Source organism: Dipodomys spectabilis, unplaced genomic scaffold, assembly GCF_019054845.1.
Source record: "Dipodomys spectabilis isolate Male_0828 unplaced genomic scaffold, ASM1905484v1 ptg000773l, whole genome shotgun sequence".
Lineage (NCBI taxonomy): Eukaryota > Metazoa > Chordata > Mammalia > Rodentia > Heteromyidae > Dipodomys > Dipodomys spectabilis.
The window spans coordinates 244,974-264,172 of NW_024871450.1; the positions used below are offsets into that span (position 1 = coordinate 244,974).

The 19,199-nt window shown below is 47.4% G+C and overlaps 1 protein-coding gene across 1 annotated transcript in view; it reads right to left on the minus strand.

Annotated features, from left to right (window-relative positions):
* Cngb1 (cyclic nucleotide gated channel subunit beta 1) overlaps positions 1–19,199 on the minus strand; it is an 84,447-nt gene that overhangs the window by 15,269 nt on the left and 49,979 nt on the right. Inside the window, exons 20-26 of the mRNA XM_042672862.1 lie at positions 18,233–18,390; positions 17,282–17,440; positions 15,326–15,534; positions 14,573–14,623; positions 14,141–14,227; positions 13,374–13,438; positions 12,111–12,233 (exon numbers count right to left, since the gene is read on the minus strand). Coding sequence (XP_042528796.1) covers positions 12,111–12,233; positions 13,374–13,438; positions 14,141–14,227; positions 14,573–14,623; positions 15,326–15,534; positions 17,282–17,440; positions 18,233–18,390 — 852 coding nt within the window. The remainder of the gene's footprint in view (positions 1–12,110; positions 12,234–13,373; positions 13,439–14,140; positions 14,228–14,572; positions 14,624–15,325; positions 15,535–17,281; positions 17,441–18,232; positions 18,391–19,199) is intronic.

The window sequence follows — 19,199 nt, forward strand, 5'->3', positions numbered from 1 at the left end:
GTTACATGAGTGAGGTTATGAGTACACTTCCTCTTGAACCTTGTTACCCCCTCCATTGTTTTCCCCCTACCATCCCCTCCCTCCCTCCCTTCCCCGAGGTTCTTTTTTTTTTTTTTTTTTTTTGATTGTGATTAAATGATTACATAATTTCAAAGTCACAAGTTCATTCTAACTTCCCTGGAGCAAATTGTCTACCACAGTCTGTAATATATAACAGTGTTCACATGTTATATACCATATTTGTGATCAGCAGCATGAGGATATTTAGTAGTGGTTCAACCAGATGAGCGGGAGTTCTTTGTTTCTTAAGTCCTGTTAGTTTTGTCGTATCACTAACCTTTTGGATTTAGCATCCACTTATGAGGGAGACCATGTACCGTTTGTCTCTTCGTTCTTGGCTTACCTCGCTCAACATGATTCCTTCTAGCTCCATCCATTTCCCTGCAAATGCCATTATTTTGTCATTTCTAATGGCTGCATAATATTCCATTGTGTATAGATACCACAATTTTTGGATCCATTCATCTGTGGTGGGGCACCTAGGTTGTTTCCATATCCTAGCTATTGCGAACAGTGCTGCAATAAACATGGAGGTGCACGTGTCCTTGTATATTGGTTCCTGTTGTTCAGGGTAGATGCCTAGAAGTGGTATGACTGGGTCGTAAGGGAGGTCAATCTTTAGCTTTCTAAGGACCCTCCAGACTGCTTTCCAAAGGGGTTGTATAAGTGTACATTCCCACCAGCAGTGTAATAGGGTTCCTCTTTCTCCACATCCCCTCCAGCATTTGTCGTTGGCTGATTTGTGGATGTGGGACATTCTGACTGGGGTAAGGTGGTATCTCAGGGTTGTCTTTATTTGCATTTCCTTCACCACCAGGGATGATGAACATTTCCTCATGTGTTTCTTTGCCATTTTTATTTCTTCATTTGAGAAGTCCCTCTTTAGTTCCCTTGCCCATTTAGTAATTGGTTTGTTAGGTTTGGGAGGGATTAGTTTCTTGAGTTCCCTGTATATACAGGATGTTAACCCCTTGTCTGATATATTGCTGGTAAATATTTTTTCCCAATTAGTTGGTTGTCTTTCTAGCTTAGTTGCGATAGATTTAGCTGTGCAGAAGCTTTTTATTTTAAGGTAGTCCCATTTGTCGAGTCTCTCTCCAACTTGTTGTGACCCTGGGACTCTGTTCAGGAAGTTCCTTCCTGTGCCTATTAGTTCAAGTGTCTCTCCTACTCTGTCCTGCAGTAGTTTCAGAGATTCAGGTTTAATGTTAAGGTCTTTAATCCATTTTGAGTTGATGTTGGTGCATGGTGATAGGCTGGGGTCCACTTTTAGTTTTCTGCATGTGGCTGCCCAGTTTTCCCAGCACCAGCGGTTGAAGAGGCTGTGTTTCTTCCATTGTATGTCTTTGGCTCCTTTGTCGAATATCAGCTGGCTGTAGGCCTGTGGATTTATATCTGGATCTTCTATTCTGTTCCATTGGTCTTCGGGTCTGTTTTTGTGCCAGTACCATGCTGTCTTTGTGATTATAGCTCTGTAGTAGAGTTTGAAGTTCGGCATGGATAGCCCTCCCATATTGTCTTTATCCCCTAGAATTGTTTTGGCTATTCTAGGTCTTTTGTTGTTCCATATAAATTTTTGGACTGTTTTCTGTATTTCAGTGATGTACGTCATTGGGATTTTAATAGGAATTGCATTGAATTTGTATATTAATTTTGGAAGTATCACCATCTTTACTATATTAAGTCGGCCTATCCAGGAGCATGGGAGGTCTTTCCATTTCCTAGTGTCTTCTGCAATTTCTTTCTTTAACTTTTTATAGTTCTCATTAAATAGTTCTTTTACATCTTTGGTTAGGTTAATTCCTAAATATTTTATTTTTTGGGAGGTTATTGTGAATGGGGTTGCTCCCTTTATTTCCCTCTCTTCCTGTGCGTTATCAGTGTATAGGAAGGCAACTGATTTTTGTGGGTTTATTTTGTATCCTGCTATTTTGCCGAAGTGACTTATGATTTCTAAAAGTTTGGGGATGGAGTTTTTGGGATCGTGGAGGTATAGTATCATGTCGTCTGCAAAAAGGGATAGTTTCACTTCTTCTTTCCCTATGCGGATCCCTTTAATGTCTTTTTCTTGCCTTATTGCCCTGGCTAAGGGTTCTAGGACTATGTTGAAGAGGAGTGGAGACAGTGGACATCCTTGCCTTGTTCCTGTTTTTAGGAGGATTGGTTGTAGCTTTTCCCCATTAAGTATAATATTGGCTATTGGTCTGTCATAAATGGCTTTTATTGTTTTTAGAAATGTTCCTTCTATTCCTATTTTCTCCAGAGCTTTTAGCATGAATGAATGTTGAATTTTATCAAAGGCCTTTTCTGCATCTGTGGCGATAATCATGTGATTCTTGACCTTGGCTCTGTTGATATGCTGGATTACATTTATTGACTTACGTATGTTAAACCATCCCTGTGTCTCTGGGATGAAGCCTACCTGATCATAGTGTATTATTTTTTTTATGTGTTTCTGGATTCTGTTAGCTAGAATCTTGTTAAGGATCTTTGCATCTGTGTTCATCAAGGAGATTGGCCTGTAATTCTCCTTTTTGGTTGGGTCTTTGCCTGGTTTGGGGATGAGTGTGATATTGGCTTCGTAGAATGAGTTTGGGATAGCTCCCTCCTTCTCTGTTTCTCTGAAGAGCTTGAGGAGTATGGGTATTAGTTCTTCTTTAAAGGTCTTATAGAATTCTGCTGTGAATCCATCTGGTCCTGGGCTTTTTTTTGTTGGAAGACTTTTGATAGCTTCCTGTATCTCATTATAGGATATTGGCTTATTTAATTGGTTAACTTCTTCTTTGCTCAGTTTGGGTAACTTGTATTTCTCTAAAAATGCATCCATTTCCGCCAGATTTTCTTCCTTTAGAGAGTATAGCTTTTGAAAGTAGTCTGTTAGAATTGTTTGGATATCTTGGGTACGTGTTGTGATGTTTCCCGTGGCATCCCTAATCCTATTAATATGGGTTTCCTCTCTTCTTTTTTTAATTAATCTTGCCAACGGGCCATCAATTTTGTTTATTTTTTCAAAGAACCAGCTTTTTGTTTGGTTTATTTTGGTTATGGTTTTCTGATTTTCTAATTGGTTAATCTCTGCTCTCAATTTGGTTATCTGGCTTCGTCTAGTAGCTTTAGGTCCCATTTTTTCTTGTTTTTCTAGCTGTTTTAGTTGCAACATGAGATTATTTACTTGGTCTGTCTCCATTCTCTTGATGTGGGCACTGAGGGCAATAAATTTGCCCCTCAGGACTGCTTTTGCTGTGTCCCACAAGTTTCTTTGTGAGGTGTTTTCATTTTCATTGAGTTCTAGGAAATGCTTTATTTCTTCTCTGATCTCTTCTGTTACCCAGGCCTTGTTAAGGAGTGTGCTGTTCAATTTCCATGTATTAGAGAAATTTCTGCGGTATGCTTTGTTATTGAGAGCTAGCTTGATTCCACTGTGGTCAGATAGGATACAGGGGATTATGTCGATCCCTTTGTATTTGCTTAAGTTCCTTGAATGAACTATGATATGGTCTATTTTGGAGAAAGTTCCATGAGCTGCTGAGAAGAATGTGTACTGTGTTGTTTTAGGGTGAAATACTCGGTAGATGTCAGTTAATTCCGCTTGAAGTATGGCCTCACTTAATTCGGTAGCTTCTTTGCCAATCCTCTGGTTGGTAGACCTGTCCTTTGGTGAGAGTGGCGTGTTAAAGTCTCCTAGTATTATCGTATTGGGATCTATTTTATTCTGTAAGTTTGAGAGCATTTGTTTAACATATCTGGGTGCACCGATATTTGGGGCATATAAGTTGATGATGGTTATATCCTCCTCTTGGATTGTTCCCTTTATTAATATGTAATGTCCGTCCTTGTCTTTCTGTACTGATTTTAATGAAAAGTTTATTTTGTCAGATATCAGGATAGCTACACCTGCTTTCTTATTGGGGGAATTTGATTGGTAGATCCTTTTCCACCCCTTCACTCTGAGTTTGTTTGTATGTTTGGCTGAGAGGTGGGTCTCCTGAAGGCAACAGATGGATGGGTCTTGTTTTCTGATCCAGTCCTCAGTTCGTTTTCTTTTAATTGGCGAATTCAGCCCATTTATATTAAGAGAAAGTATAGAGAGATGCATTGTTGTCCCTGCCATTCCGTTTTCCTAAGTTTTTCTTCTTTCCTTTCCTCCTGTGCTTGCTCAGTTAGACTTTGAGTAATGCCTGTTTGGGGCAGGTCCCAGTTCCTGGTTGCTTTCTTCAGGTTGTGTCCCCCCTCTTAGAATTCTTTGTAATGCTGGCTTAATGTTTATGTATTCATTTAGTTTTTCTTTGCTATTAAAAGTTTTCAGTTCTCCATCGAATGTGAATGCTAGCTTTGCCGGGTATATCAGTCTGGGTTGGCAGTTATTAGCTCTCAGGGCTCGTATGGTGCTTTCCCAGGCTTTTCTTGCATTCATTGTTTGTGTGGAGAGATCTGCAGTGATTCTAATTTTTTTCCCGTTGTAGTATAGCTCCTTCTTCATTTTTGCTGCATGCAGGATTGTTTCCTTATTATTCAGATCCATCATTGTTACTATTATGTGCCTAGAAGTGTTTCTCCTGGGATCTTGCTTGTTGGGTGTTCGATAAGCTTTTGTGATGTAGTTAAGATGGTCGTTTTTGAGGTGGGGAAAATTTTCATTGACTATCTTGTTAAATAGGTGTTGCATTCCCTTGCTCTGGAATTCCTCACCTTCGTCCACTCCGATTATGCGAAGGTTAAATTTTTTAGCATTATCTGCTTGCTCTTGAATTTCCCTTTGGTTTAATTTGAGTGATTTTTCCATATCTGTCACTTTTTGGTCCAGTTGGTGTATTCTGTCTTCTGTATCTGACACTCTACCTTCCATTTCATTCACTCTGTTGACCGTGGCTTCTATTGTGGTTTGCATGGTGGAAATGGATCCCTTTATGGATTCAATGTTGGTTCTCAGAGTACTGATCTCACCTCTCAATGAGGTGATATCAGTATGCATTACCTCTAATTTGGCGTTTATCTCACTTCTTACTGAGGTTTGTGCAGCTTCTATTTTTGCATCCAATTTTTGTTTGATATCCTGTATATCTTTTGATAGTTCATCCTTGTGCTCTTTCAATTTCTGATCCATTTCTCGCTTTATTTCTTGAGTCATTGCCTCCAGCAACCCTTGGATGTAGTTTTTGTCTTCCATTCCTGCTTTGCTCCCACTGGGGCTCTCCCCTGCGTGGCTGCTGGCTTTTGAGGTGAGCTTGCTGTCCTGGGTAGTGGTAAACCTTGTGATTTTTCTCTGTGATTTTCGCATGGGGGTTCAGGAGACTGCTCTTCAATCTTGTTTTGGTGTGTCTGTCTTTGCTTGGTTGCTGATTCTCTATTGGTAGAGAGAGTCTGTGTCTGATCTGGATTCTGTTGGGAGCCTATTTCCAGCTGCTATTCACTTAGGATTCTCAGCTCTCTGCTGTAGCAATTCCCGCCTTTGGAAGGGTTGAGCAGCCTAGACTGCTTGTGTTTGCTCCTGCGGGTGCTCTTGGGAAGATCAGATGCTCTGGATGCACTCTCCCAAATACTGGAGTCTGCTATGGGCTCCTGATGTGTTTTTGTTTGTTTGTTTTGGGCTGGTTGTGGGCTTGAACTCTAGGTTTGGGTGCTGTCCCTCAGCTCTTCAGCTCAGGGCTGGCACCCTACCATTTGAGCCACAGCCCCACTTCTGACCCTTTTTGCTTTGTTCAGGCGCCGGTCCCCTGGCCTGGTTCCGGCCCCAGCCTGGAGCGCGCTCGTTAGGCCTGTGCTAATGTGTATACCACCTTGGTTATGCAGCCTGGAGGACACAGTTCAAATTTCTTCTACTGTTGGTAGTCTTGACCCAGGGGCACTGTTCCTGGCTTGAGCATTTAAGCTCCCTTCCCGGGGCGCTCTTGCTCTGGCCTGGCCAGCAGAGTGTGCTCCACCGGCTGGTGGGGCTCTCGAACAGTTCCCAGTTTTAGTGGGTCCTGTGGTCCGGGTGTTGGGGTAGGGAGTCTAGGTCAGGGTCTGGGGATTCCCTCCAGCTCTGGTCTCCCTTGATGGATTCCCTGTCCCCTGATGGGTACTCACCCTGTAGGTCGTCAGTTGTTGTTGCAGTCCGTCAGTTGTTGTTGCAGTCCGAGTTCAGTTGGGGTGGTTGCGGGCTGGGTTGGGCGGCCCCCCGCCGGGTCGTTGCGATCGCGATTGGACGGGTGGTCGGCGGACAGGTCCCTTTGTGGCGCTGCTGGTGCCGGGCGGCTTTGGCGGGATGGAGCCTCTCCGCTCCGGTGGAGAGTGATGGGTGGGGTGGGATCCTCCTGGAGACTCCCGGCTGGTAGGTTTCTCTGTTCCTGGCGATCCGCTGTTCTGCAATCCCAATCCGGTACCTGGTGATCTGCAAGCAGCCCCCTGTGTCTCTGTGGCTCCGGCAGCCCCCGCCGGGCCGGCTGGCCGGCGGCTTGGCGCACTGCCGCGCGGCCAGTAAAGGTTGGGGGAGGGGTCTTCGCTCTTCTCTGTTCTGAAATTCTTCTTTTCCTCTCTTTCTTTTTTTGTTATTTTCCACCTCTGGTTTTTCTCTGAGTGTTCGTCTTTTTGTTGTTGTCGGTCTCTTGGGGAGATTAAAGGTTGGAACTCGAACTCTCTTTTTGGTTGGAGAGAGCTGTGGCGTTTCCCTACTGCCCCGTCGCCATCTTGAGCGGTTCCTTAAGGTGTTCTTACAAGTATGTGGCACACTAACTCCCCAAGGCTCCAGTAGATCAGGAAGGCTGGGTGGGAGGAGAGACTGGCCCTGATGGCTGGGCCCTCCAAGGTCTACAAAATTTTCTTTTGCTTTTGTGTTGGCTAATGGAAAGCCAGAGCAGCATTAAAGGTGGAAGATACTGTCGGCCCTCCATCTACAGGGTCAACCAATCACAAGTGGAAAACACTTGGAGAATTGGGTTTGCACTGAATACGAATAGACTTTGTTCAGCTCGTTGTTTCCTAAATAGCACAGTATAACAACTAATGACATAGCATTTGTATTGGGTATTATAATGAATCTTGAGTTGATTTAAAGAATTCAGGAGGCTGTGTGTGTGTGTGTGTGTGTGTGTGTGTGTGTGTGTGTGTGTGTTGTGGTGTGTGTGTGTGTGTGTGTGTGTGTGTGTGTGTGTGTGTATTTGCACTTCATAAAAGGGCTTGGGCATCCATAGATTTTGTTATCCCCTGGGATCATAGAGCCAATATTCATGAATACTGAGGGACAACTATATCTTGAAGATAACCTTCTGGCCCTCTCTTTGTTTCTCTCTGTCTCTGTCTCTGTCTCTCGCTCTCAGTACTACTGGAGTTTGAACTTGGAGCTTTGTGCTTACTAGGTAGGTGATCTACCACAAGTTCAAACCTAGGCCCATCTTTTCTGATGCTCCCCTTCCCCATCCATTTTCCAGATAGTGAAACTGTGGCTCCTGAAGGCAAAGGGAACCAGCTGGCAAGTCCTGGAGCTGGAACAGGAATGTTGGACACTGATTCTCTGAGATGTCTTATTACTATCAATTAGTTACCAACACAGACTGGTAATCCAACAGAACAGGAAGTATGGATAATAGGGTCCTCCAGTGGCTGATGATCACAAAGCTCCTTGAACCGCTGTCCACACTGTCAGCCCTCCCAGCAGTCAGCAAAGCAGGAGGGCAGCCAGGCAGTGATGGTCAGCTTTCCTGGCCTTCCTGGGCTCCATCTACCAGATAACTATGCATTTGGGCCCTATAGCCAGGCTGCCTGGGATCAAAGTCACTGTCTAACTACATAGCCTGGACCCATTTCTCCACTATTCTAAGCCTTCTCCTCTAATAAGGAATTAAGTGGAATGCCCTCCACAAGTGACTGGAAGAAAAGCAGGAGTTGCTAGGACAGAGCCAGTTGCCTTCCGTGTACTTGCAGTGAACAGCCTGGCCTATGTCCTCAGGAAGATTGGGGGTCTATGGGGACAGGAAGGAGATGTGCACTGAGTGCCCCAGAAGAAGCAGTTGTTAGAGGCTGGGGTGGGGGGCTCTGCATACAAGGCTTTGGTCAGGGCTATCGGCCTTCCTACACCTGAGGGTCATCTGTTGCCTGGACATTGCAGGACAACAGGCCAGCCTGATGGTCAGGTCCCTGTCATACTGCTTCTGGCCAGCAGAGGGCGTAGAGAATAACCTTTAGCTGAACAGAGCCGTCTTTGATCTTCCTAACCATTGGACGGGGCATGGGAGTCTAGGTGTTTGTGTGTTTGAGGCATTGAACTGGGGTTTGAACTGGGATTTGAACTCAAGGCCTCATACTTGTTCAGCTTGCTTTCTTAGTGGGTGCTTTGAGCCACACACCTACTTTTTACTAGTTATTTTGAAGATCAAATCTCAGGGACATTTCTGCCCAGATTGGCTTCTAACCTCAGTCCTCCAGATCTTAGCTTCTTGCTTAGCTAGGATGAAAGGGGTGAGCCACGGGCTCACAGCAGGACTGGACTATAGCAAGGCCATGAACAGAGAAAGCATAGGAGCTGTGTCCTCAAACGCTGGCTTCCCTTTACCACTCCTAGTTGGAGGACTGTTGTACTGGGTGGCCCACCTTAGAGTCCCCTTAGAGTGCTGCACCTGTGAGTTCCTCCCTACATGCTTCAGGCCAGGCAAAGTCAAAGCTGAAGAGTTTGCAGCATTTGCAGAAACTGAGGCCCACAGCAAGCACCCAACAAGCAATGGTCATTCATTTTAAAGTTATTACTTGCACTCTCAGCTCTGTTGAGGTATTTCCTCTCCCTGTTTATACTTCATTGATGAACAATAGGGGAAGAAGGCTGCTGCCAGTGAGGTGTGCCCTTCCCAAGGCAAAGCACCTAGAACTCCCAAGATGAGCCCAGAGTGCAGCTCCATCCTCCTTCCCCTCCCTCCTTGTCAGCTTTCCCCAGGGCTGCCAGCCCTGTCGCTATCCAGGAAAGCAGGTTCTTAGAGTACCTGGATGTGAATCCCCATGAGAATTGAAGCAAAACCAGGAACTGGCCCTTTGAAAAGCTAAATTCTTTGGCCAAGTGTGATGACTCCCACCTGTAATCCCAGCTAATTGTGAGATGGAAACTGGGGAGAATTGTAGTTTAAAAATAAGCCAGTAGCCGGGCACCGGTGGCTCATGCCTGTAATCCTAGCTACTCAGGATGCTGAGATCTGAGGATCATGGTTCAAAGCCAGCCCGGGCAGGAAACTCTGTGAGACCCTTATCTCCAATAAACCACTAAACCAATAAACCAGAAGTGGTGCTGTGGCTCAAGCGGTAGAGCGCTTGCCTTGAGCTGAAGCGCACACGGACAGCACCCAAGCCAGAGTTCAAGCCCCACAACACACACACACACACACACACACACACACACACACACACACAGCCAGTGTCATTCCAGGTATGGTAGTATGTACCAATGGTCTCTGCTGTGCTGGAGGCATAGGATAGATAGGAGGATTGCAGTTGGAGGCTGACCTAGGCAAAAAGCTTGAGACCTTATCTGAAAAATAACCTAAAACAAAAAGGACTAGGGACATGGCTCAAGTGGTAGAACACCTGCCTAGCAAGCTCAAAGCCCTGAATTCAAACCCAAGTACCACTTAAAGCAAAATAAAAAAAAACACAACTTTTGAAAAAGAACTACATTTTCTAAATTTCGCACTACCGGATGTTGAAATTTCTGGACCAGAGGTTATGAAGCCCTTCTCTGGCATGCTGGCTACCAAATAATAACCCTTGCCTGCCTTGCTGGCTACACCATATCCACAGCTGGTGGGAGGGGAGAGGACTGGCCAGTGTCTAGGCACACACTGGAAAGCTTATCTTGAATGTGAAGTGCCTGTCGTCCTAGCATTCAGGAGGCTAAGGTAAGGCAGGAGGATTTCAAATTCAACACCAGCCTGGGCTACACAGTGAAACTGTGTCTCAGTCCCTCTCCCTCCTGACAAAGAATCCTGAATGTGGTGTTATCCCCTACTTTGTAGAAGAGAAAACTGAGTCTCAAAAGAATAAGTTCTCCACCAAGCTCAACAGGGTAGATTTGACACGGAACTGGTGCTCAGCCCTTCACGTAGAAGGGACTTTATATCCTCTCTGCTATCATGTGAGGGGCTCAGTGGATGAGTGGATAGGCGGATGGATGGATGGATGGATGGATGGATGGATGGATGGATGGATGGATAATGAACAGATAGATGGATGTACGGATGGATGATGGATGAAGGATGGATGATGGACAGGTGGGTGGGTGGATGGATGGATGGACAGGTGGGTGGGTGGATGGATGGATGGATAGATGGATGGATGGATGGATGGATGGATGGATGATGAGTGCATGAGTGGATGGATGGACAGATGGGTGGATAGTCTAGAAAAGCCAGGGATCAGGAATTGGGATGGATTCAGTAGAGGGGAACAGGGAACAGAACATTGGTGATGAGAAGTATTAGACACTGGCCCCATCCCAGACAGCTTCCACCTGCTGTAGATGTCAGGAACTCACCTCATGCCTGCCTGGGATCTACAGATCCCGGGGATATCTCCATATGTGTGTCCTTTACATAAGTTCCCTTAGGCTGCAGGCCCAGTACAGAAGTGATAGCTGTGGCCATGTGGCCGGGCTGGGCATTGGTCCTGAGAAGGGGCCATTCTGGTGAATGACCACTCCGAAAAGAAAGTCACCTTGGCTGTGAAGGATGCATTGTCTCCCATGCAGCTGGAAGCAAGCACTTGGAGGTAGACAGAGTGTGGACAGGTGGTCCAGGCACTTTATGTCACTAGTAGGGACAGCCCAGGCCCACTTGAAGTGATGCTGTGGTTGGGACCTGAAATGTCCTTCAAAGGCCCTTGTGTTAAAGCCTTGGCCCCCAGGTGGATCCTCATAGGAAGTCCTCCCGTCATTGGGGCATGTCCTTGAAGGGGATTGAGGGGCCCTTACTTACAAAAGTAAGTATTAAAGCCAGATAGTGGCTTACACCCAGCTCCTTGGAGGTGGAAATTAGAAGGATTGCAGTTTCAAAAAACAATTAGGGAAAAAAATTAGCCAGGTATAGTGGCCCTAGCTACAAAGGCTATAGGAAGATCAGTTCAAGGCCAGCCCCATGCAAAAAACTGTGAGACTCTTCTGGAACTATAACTGGGACTGTGGGCATGGTTCAAGTAGTAGAGCTCCTACCTAGCAAGTACAAGGCTGAGTTGCAGAGTTCAAATGCCAGTACCATCAAAAAATGAAAACTAGGTATTAACTTAAACGTGCACATGGATTATAACATACGTTCTAATTTTAGAAATCTGAAAAAAGGTACCAATCTGGAAAAAAAAGAATGTCTTATTATATAGATTTTTGTCACCGATAGCTTTTTTTTGGGGGGGGGAGGATAGGATTTTGCTATATAGTCCAGGCTGGTCTCTTTTTCTTTTTCAGGGGGGTCCAGTAGTGAGCCTGAACTCTGGGCCTGGGTGCTGTCCCTCAGCTCTTCAGCTCAAGGCTAGCGCTCTACCACTTGAGCCACAGCGCCACTTCCAGCTTTTTTCTTTTTGCTTATGTGGTGCTGAGGAATCGAACCCAGGGCCTCATGCATGCAAGGCAAGTGCTCTACCACTGAGCCACCTTCCCAGCCCTCCAGGCTGGTCTCTAACTCAATGTTTTTTCTTGCCTCTCCTTCCCAAGGTCTGAGGTTACAGATGTGAATAACCTCACCCAACTTCATCATTAAACTTTTCTAGCCATAGCTTTGGTAGCCACCCATTTCATCATGGCTCAAGGACACCTGAAAAATGTAAACCTTTGTCCCCTCACCACTTTGGACAGTGTACTTGCCATGCTTTCTAGACTTTGGGGTGTGGAATGGATTTTTCTAGCAGGTCTCCTTCAGGGATGAACCTGCTGTGTGGCAAATAGCATAGGCTCGGGAAATTTAGCATAGGAAGATGTGGAGACCAAGCCCTTGAACCTTAATGTGTCAGCAACTCCTTTGGAGCAAAGTTGCCTTGGCAACTGAGATTCCTCCCCAGGACCCTTTCAGCCCTGGCATATGGCACACAAGAGCATCCGGCCAGCTCACCTGTTTCCCACACCATCGTACACCCAGTGAGTGGAGCCAATGCCCTGGTAGGCTGATGCCCAGTAGTAAAGACAGGAGTTCAGGTGCAAGCTGTACAGCAAGTAGGCGGTGGTTCTGATGACCCTGGGAGGGGGCGGAGTACAAAGGCAGTGGTGAGAGGCCTTGTTAGGATGGCTCACCCCAGGGGAAGGACTGTGAGACCAGCCACTCACAGCTTTCCCCTGCTGGAGCTGTGTAGTTCTGCCCAGCCTCCCAGGGGGGTAGACACCCAGCTAGTGGAACTAAGGAAGGACTAGAAAGGCCTTAGCAGGTGCCTTTTGTTTTTTGGCAGTAGTGAGGTTTGAACTCAGGACTTCACCTTTGGTAGACAGACATTCTACCACTCGAGCCACGACTCTACTGTTTTGCTTTAGCTATTTTTCATATCGGATTTTTTTGTTCTGAGATTAAGACTTGAACTCGGTACCTGACACTTTGCTCATTGGCTGCCACTCTACCCACTGAGTCTCACCTCCAATCCCTCATATAGGATCTTGATCATTGGCTGGCCTTGGGTTTCCATCTTCTTACTAGTGTTCCCTATGTACTTGGGATTACAAGTGTGAACAACTAGATAGGGTCTCGCTAACTTTTGCTCAGGGTGGCTTCAAACCAAAATCCAGCTGTAGCTCCTGAGTAGCTGAGATTATAGGTGTGGGCCACCATGCCCTGCCCCCAGATGCTCTTTATACTTCAGGTTGTGCTAGTTAGAGATAGTAGTATTTGATCAAAATATTGTCAGGAGTCAGGGTGGACTAGGCCTGGGATAGCTGAGCTGCCCCTGTGGACGAATGCCTGTGGTGAGGGGCGCAGCTGGGAGAGAGCTCCATGCAGGGAGATGACACTGAGGCCACTGGGCCAGAGGAGAGGCACAAGGAGCCTGTTTCCTGAGTGTGGCCTCTGTGTTCTTACAGACCCCCCCCTCCCCTGTTAGGATTGTCAGCTCTCTGGGCTGACACCAATGCTGGGAGCAATTCAGGTCAAGTTGCCTGTGTCCTCTTACAATGGGGGGAAACAGGACCTTCTGGTTCTCTGAAAACAAACATCCTGGCTAGGAATAGGCCCGGCTTCCGGTGGTAGAGGCAGGGGAGCCAGAAGGGGAGGCCAGGGGGTGGAAAATGCTGGATGCTGTTGTGTTGTGTGTGCATGTGTGTGTATGTGGGGGGGGGGCTATGCACACATGTGTATACATGGCAGGGGAGGTGGTGGAGGGTTCTGTCTTACCTGTAAACATAGGCTTTGCTGAGGATGGCTTCCAGACGGTTGTTAAACTCAAAGAAGGCCATGTACTGGAGGAAGAGGAAGGCATCAGGGGTAGCCTCGTCTGTGGGTGGCGCTGCCCTCAACTTCCCAGCTGGTCCTAACCATGGCAGGACTAAAGCCCTTCCTCCCTAGGGGGCAGCAGCTGGACAATGACTGCTCAAACCGGAGGCCCTCAGCCCTTGGAGGGAAGAGGTGGGAGGGGGACATGGACACTCCTCTGACGGCTCCTCAGAAATGACACGCACGTGATGGCTTCAGTTTGCAGAGCCTGGAGACCCTGAGACCTTCCCAATACTGTCACGAAGCTTTCAGTGGTACCTGGGTCCCAGGCCTTGTTTTGAATGTTTATTTAGATAAATAAAGAAGTTAATTAACTAATTGAAATTAAAATAAACACATGTTCTAGAGAAACAGCAGCCCTAATGCTTCTCCCTTGTGCCCTTCAAAGTCTTACTCCTGATAATAAAAGTATACTAATAATTACTCTTCTTTCCCAAGCTCCTCCCATACGATGGTCACTTTATGTAATTACCTTATTCCTTATTTACTTTGGAAGTAGGAGTTGTCCCCCCTCCCACCTTTTTTCCCCCAGGGCTAGGGATGGAGGCCAGGGCCTACTAGGTGACAACAGCCCCTGTGTGTCAACAAGCCTGAGGTACATACCCCAGAAACTCCCACTAATGCATGGAACCACCCACTGGGGACATTGTGCCCCACATCCCCCTTACCTTCAAACAGCGAGGCAGGCGAAGGAGGGGGTTCACGCCAAACTTCAAGTACAGAAAATCCAAGGGCAGCAGGGACAACAGATCCATCTGAAATCCCCATGGGACACCACAGTGTGTCACCACCAGAACCCCATGGTTGAGGGGGAGAGGCGGGAAGGATGGGGGAGGGCACCTTCCATGGAAAACTGGATGCCCCAGGAGACCTCAGACAAGGCATCCCACCAACACGGCCTTGTGTGGCCCACAGGGGAAACTGAGGTGACACACAGCAGTGGCCTCTGAGGGCCACACCACCTGCGGGGACTTGGAGGCTGGAGGGCAGCCCCAGGGAGTTAGCCCAACATTCCTTCATATATAAGCATCATATCACATGGGCCCCTCTAGACCCCCCAACTTCCCCAGAGGTGTGACACCCACATATCCAGCACATACCCTAAACCGGCGAGACTTCCGGTAGTTATTCCGCATCTCCTTCTTGTCCATCTGGAAGGAATGGAAGAATGGTGGTGAATGTGTTCGAGCCTGGCCTAGGAGAACCATGATGAAATTCCTTGCAGAATCCCCTTCCCACCAGAGTCACAGTCCACCCACGAAGGTACCTGGTCACCAGCTATCTAGATGCTCACGTCTTGCAGGGCACTATGCTAACGCTCAGCACGCAGCTCCTCTCTGGACCACAGGCCACTGGGGCCACACTTCTATCAGGCCAGGACCAAGGCTGGCCAAAGAATCCTCTTTCCTCTAAGTCATTTTAGAGGCTTCCTCACCTGTCTACATACAGCTGGGCAGCTGAGCTGAGCAGCCACCAACATCCCATGTTGGTTCTCACAGCAAGGCTGCACAGTGTGGGGAACCCTACCGACCCCCACTCTACAGATAGGCAAACCGAGGCTCAGAGAAGTCTCATTCAACTGAGTGTGCAGCTGAGATCTGAACCAGGTACCCCTGTGTTAAAGGCCAGTCTCTGGACCACTTTCCTATCTTTCATTCTCTCAGGTAATTCCCAAAGCCAGTTCATTTGTGACTGTATTTTATGTGTGTGATTTGAACAGGAAGATGTAAGACAAAAATAAGCCACAAAGAAACTCCTTTTGCAATATCCCCACTCACTGATATTGTCACAGCTCCAGAGGTCTATACCTCCCCCCACCCCCACCCCCGCCCCGCTGCCTGGACGTGACTTACAATGATGTCCCCGCCTCTGACAAACTGCAGGCGCATCTGGAAGACGGTGATGTCCAGGAAGTAGATGAGGTCACACAGGTAGTCCATCAGCAGCCACAGGTGGATGTTGTCCGGCGTCTGGTAGGGGAAGGCCCAGCGCACGGGGATCAGCCAGCAGTTCCAGTTCCAGGCCAGCACCACGAAGAACAGCCACAGGATGTACATCAGGTCTGAAGGGAGAGCAAGAATGTGCTAGAAGGTCCACCAGACAAGGGCTCTTCTCCCGTACCATCAGTGGAACTTTGTCACATGGAAGACAGGCGGATGGATGGATGAATGGTATGAGAAAAAGCTTTTCTAACAACGTGTGTTGCTTAAAAATTCCTGCTTTGGCCTAGTGGCATGGCTCTTGTTAAGGAAAAGAGGAACTGCTTTGGAATAAGGAAGGATTTTTGAAATATAAGGTTTTAAACTATTTTTTCCCCAAGATGGAATTAAGACTTCAGAAGACAAACCTCAGATTGTTCAAGAAATAGCAGAGGAGGCAGATATATTTTGAGATTACTTGTATACTGCTAATCTTAATAGCAGAGGAGGCAGATATATTTTGAGATTACTTGTATACTGCTAATCTTATTTCAAAGTCACCTTATATAAATACATTTTACTCTATTCAAATGAGCCAATCATGAGTGTATTGTGAACCTGAGCTCAACCAATCGAGCAGAGGTGCTTGCTGTGTTAGGGATAAATAGGGGAACAGCCTGCCTGCTCTGTGTGCTTGCTTGCCAGATTTTTGGCTGATGGCTCACCCTTCTGCAGAAGTCAATTTTGCTGAGACAATTCTTTATTTTCATGTCTATCATCTTGACTCCAAAGGTTCTTGGAGAGCATATTTATAACAATGGATAGATGGACACTGTAAGTCACCATTAGACTCTAATTCTCAGTATGGTGACATTATTATTAGACAAAAGACAGTGAGGTAGAAACCCTTTTACTTTCACTTGTTTTGAAGTTTTTCTTTCTGTTTTTGATCATCGTGGGAATTGAACTTATGGCCTTACGTTTATTAGGTAGGTACTCTACTACTTGAGCCATATTTCCAGCCCCCTTTTGTTGTTTGGCTTTATGCCTGGATCAGCCTGGCCTTCAATCTTCTTACCTGTGCTTTTCTTTGGGCTGGTACACAAGTGTACCACTCCGCACAGCCATTGGCTGAGATGGACTCTTTTGTGAACTTTCATGCCCAGATTGGCCTTGAATCACAATCCCTTGATTTCCACTTCTCAAGTAGCTAGGATTGCAAACGTGAGCCATTATACCCAGCTTCTTTGAAGATTTTCTAACAATGTATCTCTTGTCTTAGTAAATAGAGTGTTAAGTCATACACAGAGGATGGAGACATGGATGGACAGACAGGTGATGGATGGATAGGTCTGTGGATGGATACTTTGGGTCACTTGTCATTTTAGAAGCCCACCAATACCAGTCCTGCCCCCTAAATGACTTCCTGTATGACCTTGAGAAGGTCCCTGTGGGGTGCTTGCCGGGGTCTTCTCCAAAGTCACAGGAAACTGCCAGGTAAGGGCAGCAGGTCTGAACTGCAAGGTGTTGCTCACCTATAAAATGACTCCTGAGGAAGAGGAGAAGGGGCTCTAAGTAGAATCCACCCCCTCCCCTACTCAGATCAGGGGTCTAGAAAGTGTGGTAATAGAGAAGACTTGGCAAAGTTTTTTGTGCCTCGGTTTCTGCATCTGTAAGATGGGTGCGATCTTACACTGTAACTCCAGGGACTTTCATTGGTGCTGTTTTAAGAATCAAGTAAGAAGATGTACAAGTGCTTTGAAAAAAAAACAAAAAAACCAACCAAACTCCAAGAGGTGATGAGCCGAAGGCCTCCTAGACCCCGCCCTCACACCCCTGCCCTCCTGCTTTGCTGCCTTGGGGCGGGCGGGGGCGGGGGGGAATCCTTACTGGTCAGCGGGTCGATGCTCTCAGGGAACTGGTACTTCTTCCAGGGCCTGCGCTTGAACTTGCAGCACAGCATGTCACAGTAATGCTCCTCTTCCTCAGGCTGTTCCGGCTCAGTGGGCTTTGCCACGGCAGTTGGCTCGGGGGCTTTCTTGGCTGGAGCTATGGGATGACATTGGGGAGGCCCAGGGTGGAGGTTACAGGGACCAAGGTCCTGCCTACAGAGCCAGAACCAAGGGACTCACCCTCAACCAGCCATGAGTTCCATGTGCAGAAGCCTACGTGTTACCTGGGAGAGACCCAGACTGTGCCTCAGTTTCTTTTGCTGTACATAGGTGTGATCAACCTGGACCTAGTTCTTGGTGGGGCTAGAATCTTGGCTCCACGTGGACCTGGCTAGGATCCCTGCATGTTATGATGCTGGTGCTTGGTTATAAGGGCTGCTCTCCACAGTTCCTCATGATGTTTATATTTTAGGACTGTAAATCAGATCTGCTAGACCCACCGAGGGCACTGTGAGCTCCCGGGCCCCGTACTTCTTTGGAAAGACTTAAAAGGTCTCTGACAAGTGAGCTTATTTTCTTATTTCTTCCCCATTTCCTGAATGAAAGGAAGCATTTCCCTGAGGCACGGTGCCACCCTCCTGTAATACTAGCACTAGGAAGGCTGAGGCAGGAGGAGCCAGAGTTGGAGATGAGCTGAGCTATCTAGGGATTCTGTCTCAGAAGGCAACGACAGAAGAAATGCAATGCTCAGGGGGCCCCATCAAGGCACTGATGCTTCTAAACAATGAGACTGCCATGTCCAGAGCAGGCTGGGGACACACTACGTGCAAGGCCAGGAGCCCCACCCACCACCAGGGGAAAGGGCAGACGGGTCCATAAGGTGCTGGGCCAGTATGGGAGTAGGGCCTTCCCTCAGGCAACCTCACCATGGGCGCCCACCCCCACTCACAGGGCTTGGGGCTGTCCTCATCCGAGGTGACATCGGGATCGATGAGCTTCTCCTTCACCTTCTCCGTCCGCTCCTTGAAGAGCTTCACCAGCTCCTGCAGCCGGTCGTTGATGATGGCACTGTTCTGGCTGGCCGAGGAGGCTGCGCGGTCCTGTCCACTGTGAGGACAAGGCCCACCTCTCTCAGCAACTGGGTGGGGAGAGGACCCCCTGCCCCAGCCAGAGCTGGGCCTCAGCTTCTATCCAAGCTTGAAGGACACAATCCTGTCTCTGCCTCTGCTGATACTGTTGACCCACTCGCTCTACTGTCAGTGGAGGGAAATCACGCCCAGCTGCTCTAGCCTTGTTCTTAGAAAATGTGCCACATCGCCTGGTCGGATGGGCAGTTCCCAGAACACATTTGCCCCGCTGGTAATTCAGGGGGAAACTCTTGAACACTGCCGAGAGTGCAGTGAAACGGGACTGGGGCACTTGGTCTGAGGTTCTCATGAGATGCACATCTGGGGCAGAACAGAGAGGGAAACCGGAGCTTTAGAATTTAGGAAATGGCTGGCAGAAAAAGTGCACAGACACACTGTAGGTCCTAATTCACATGCGTTAACGTTTATGCATAGGCTGAAGAAGAGAGAAGAGACCGGGAAAGGCAAGGTGGTTCACCCTTATAATCTCAGATATATGTGAGGCGAAAGTGTAAGACCCTACCAGAAAAAGAACGAAAGCGAAAAAGGCTGGAGTACGCCTCAAATAGTAGAGTGCTTGCCTGGGAAATACAAGACTCTGAGTCCAAATCCTAGTACTGACATTGTGGGGAGCAGAGAGGGTGGGGAGACAGGAGATGTACAACTTCCGGCCTTCTTAATGAAGAGAGGCCTGGAATCTCCTCTCCTAGTAGTCAGTCGCCAGTGGGATCACCATCACCTGGGATCCTAAATGACCCTATGGAGCAGTCAGTGCCTTCCACTGTCTAA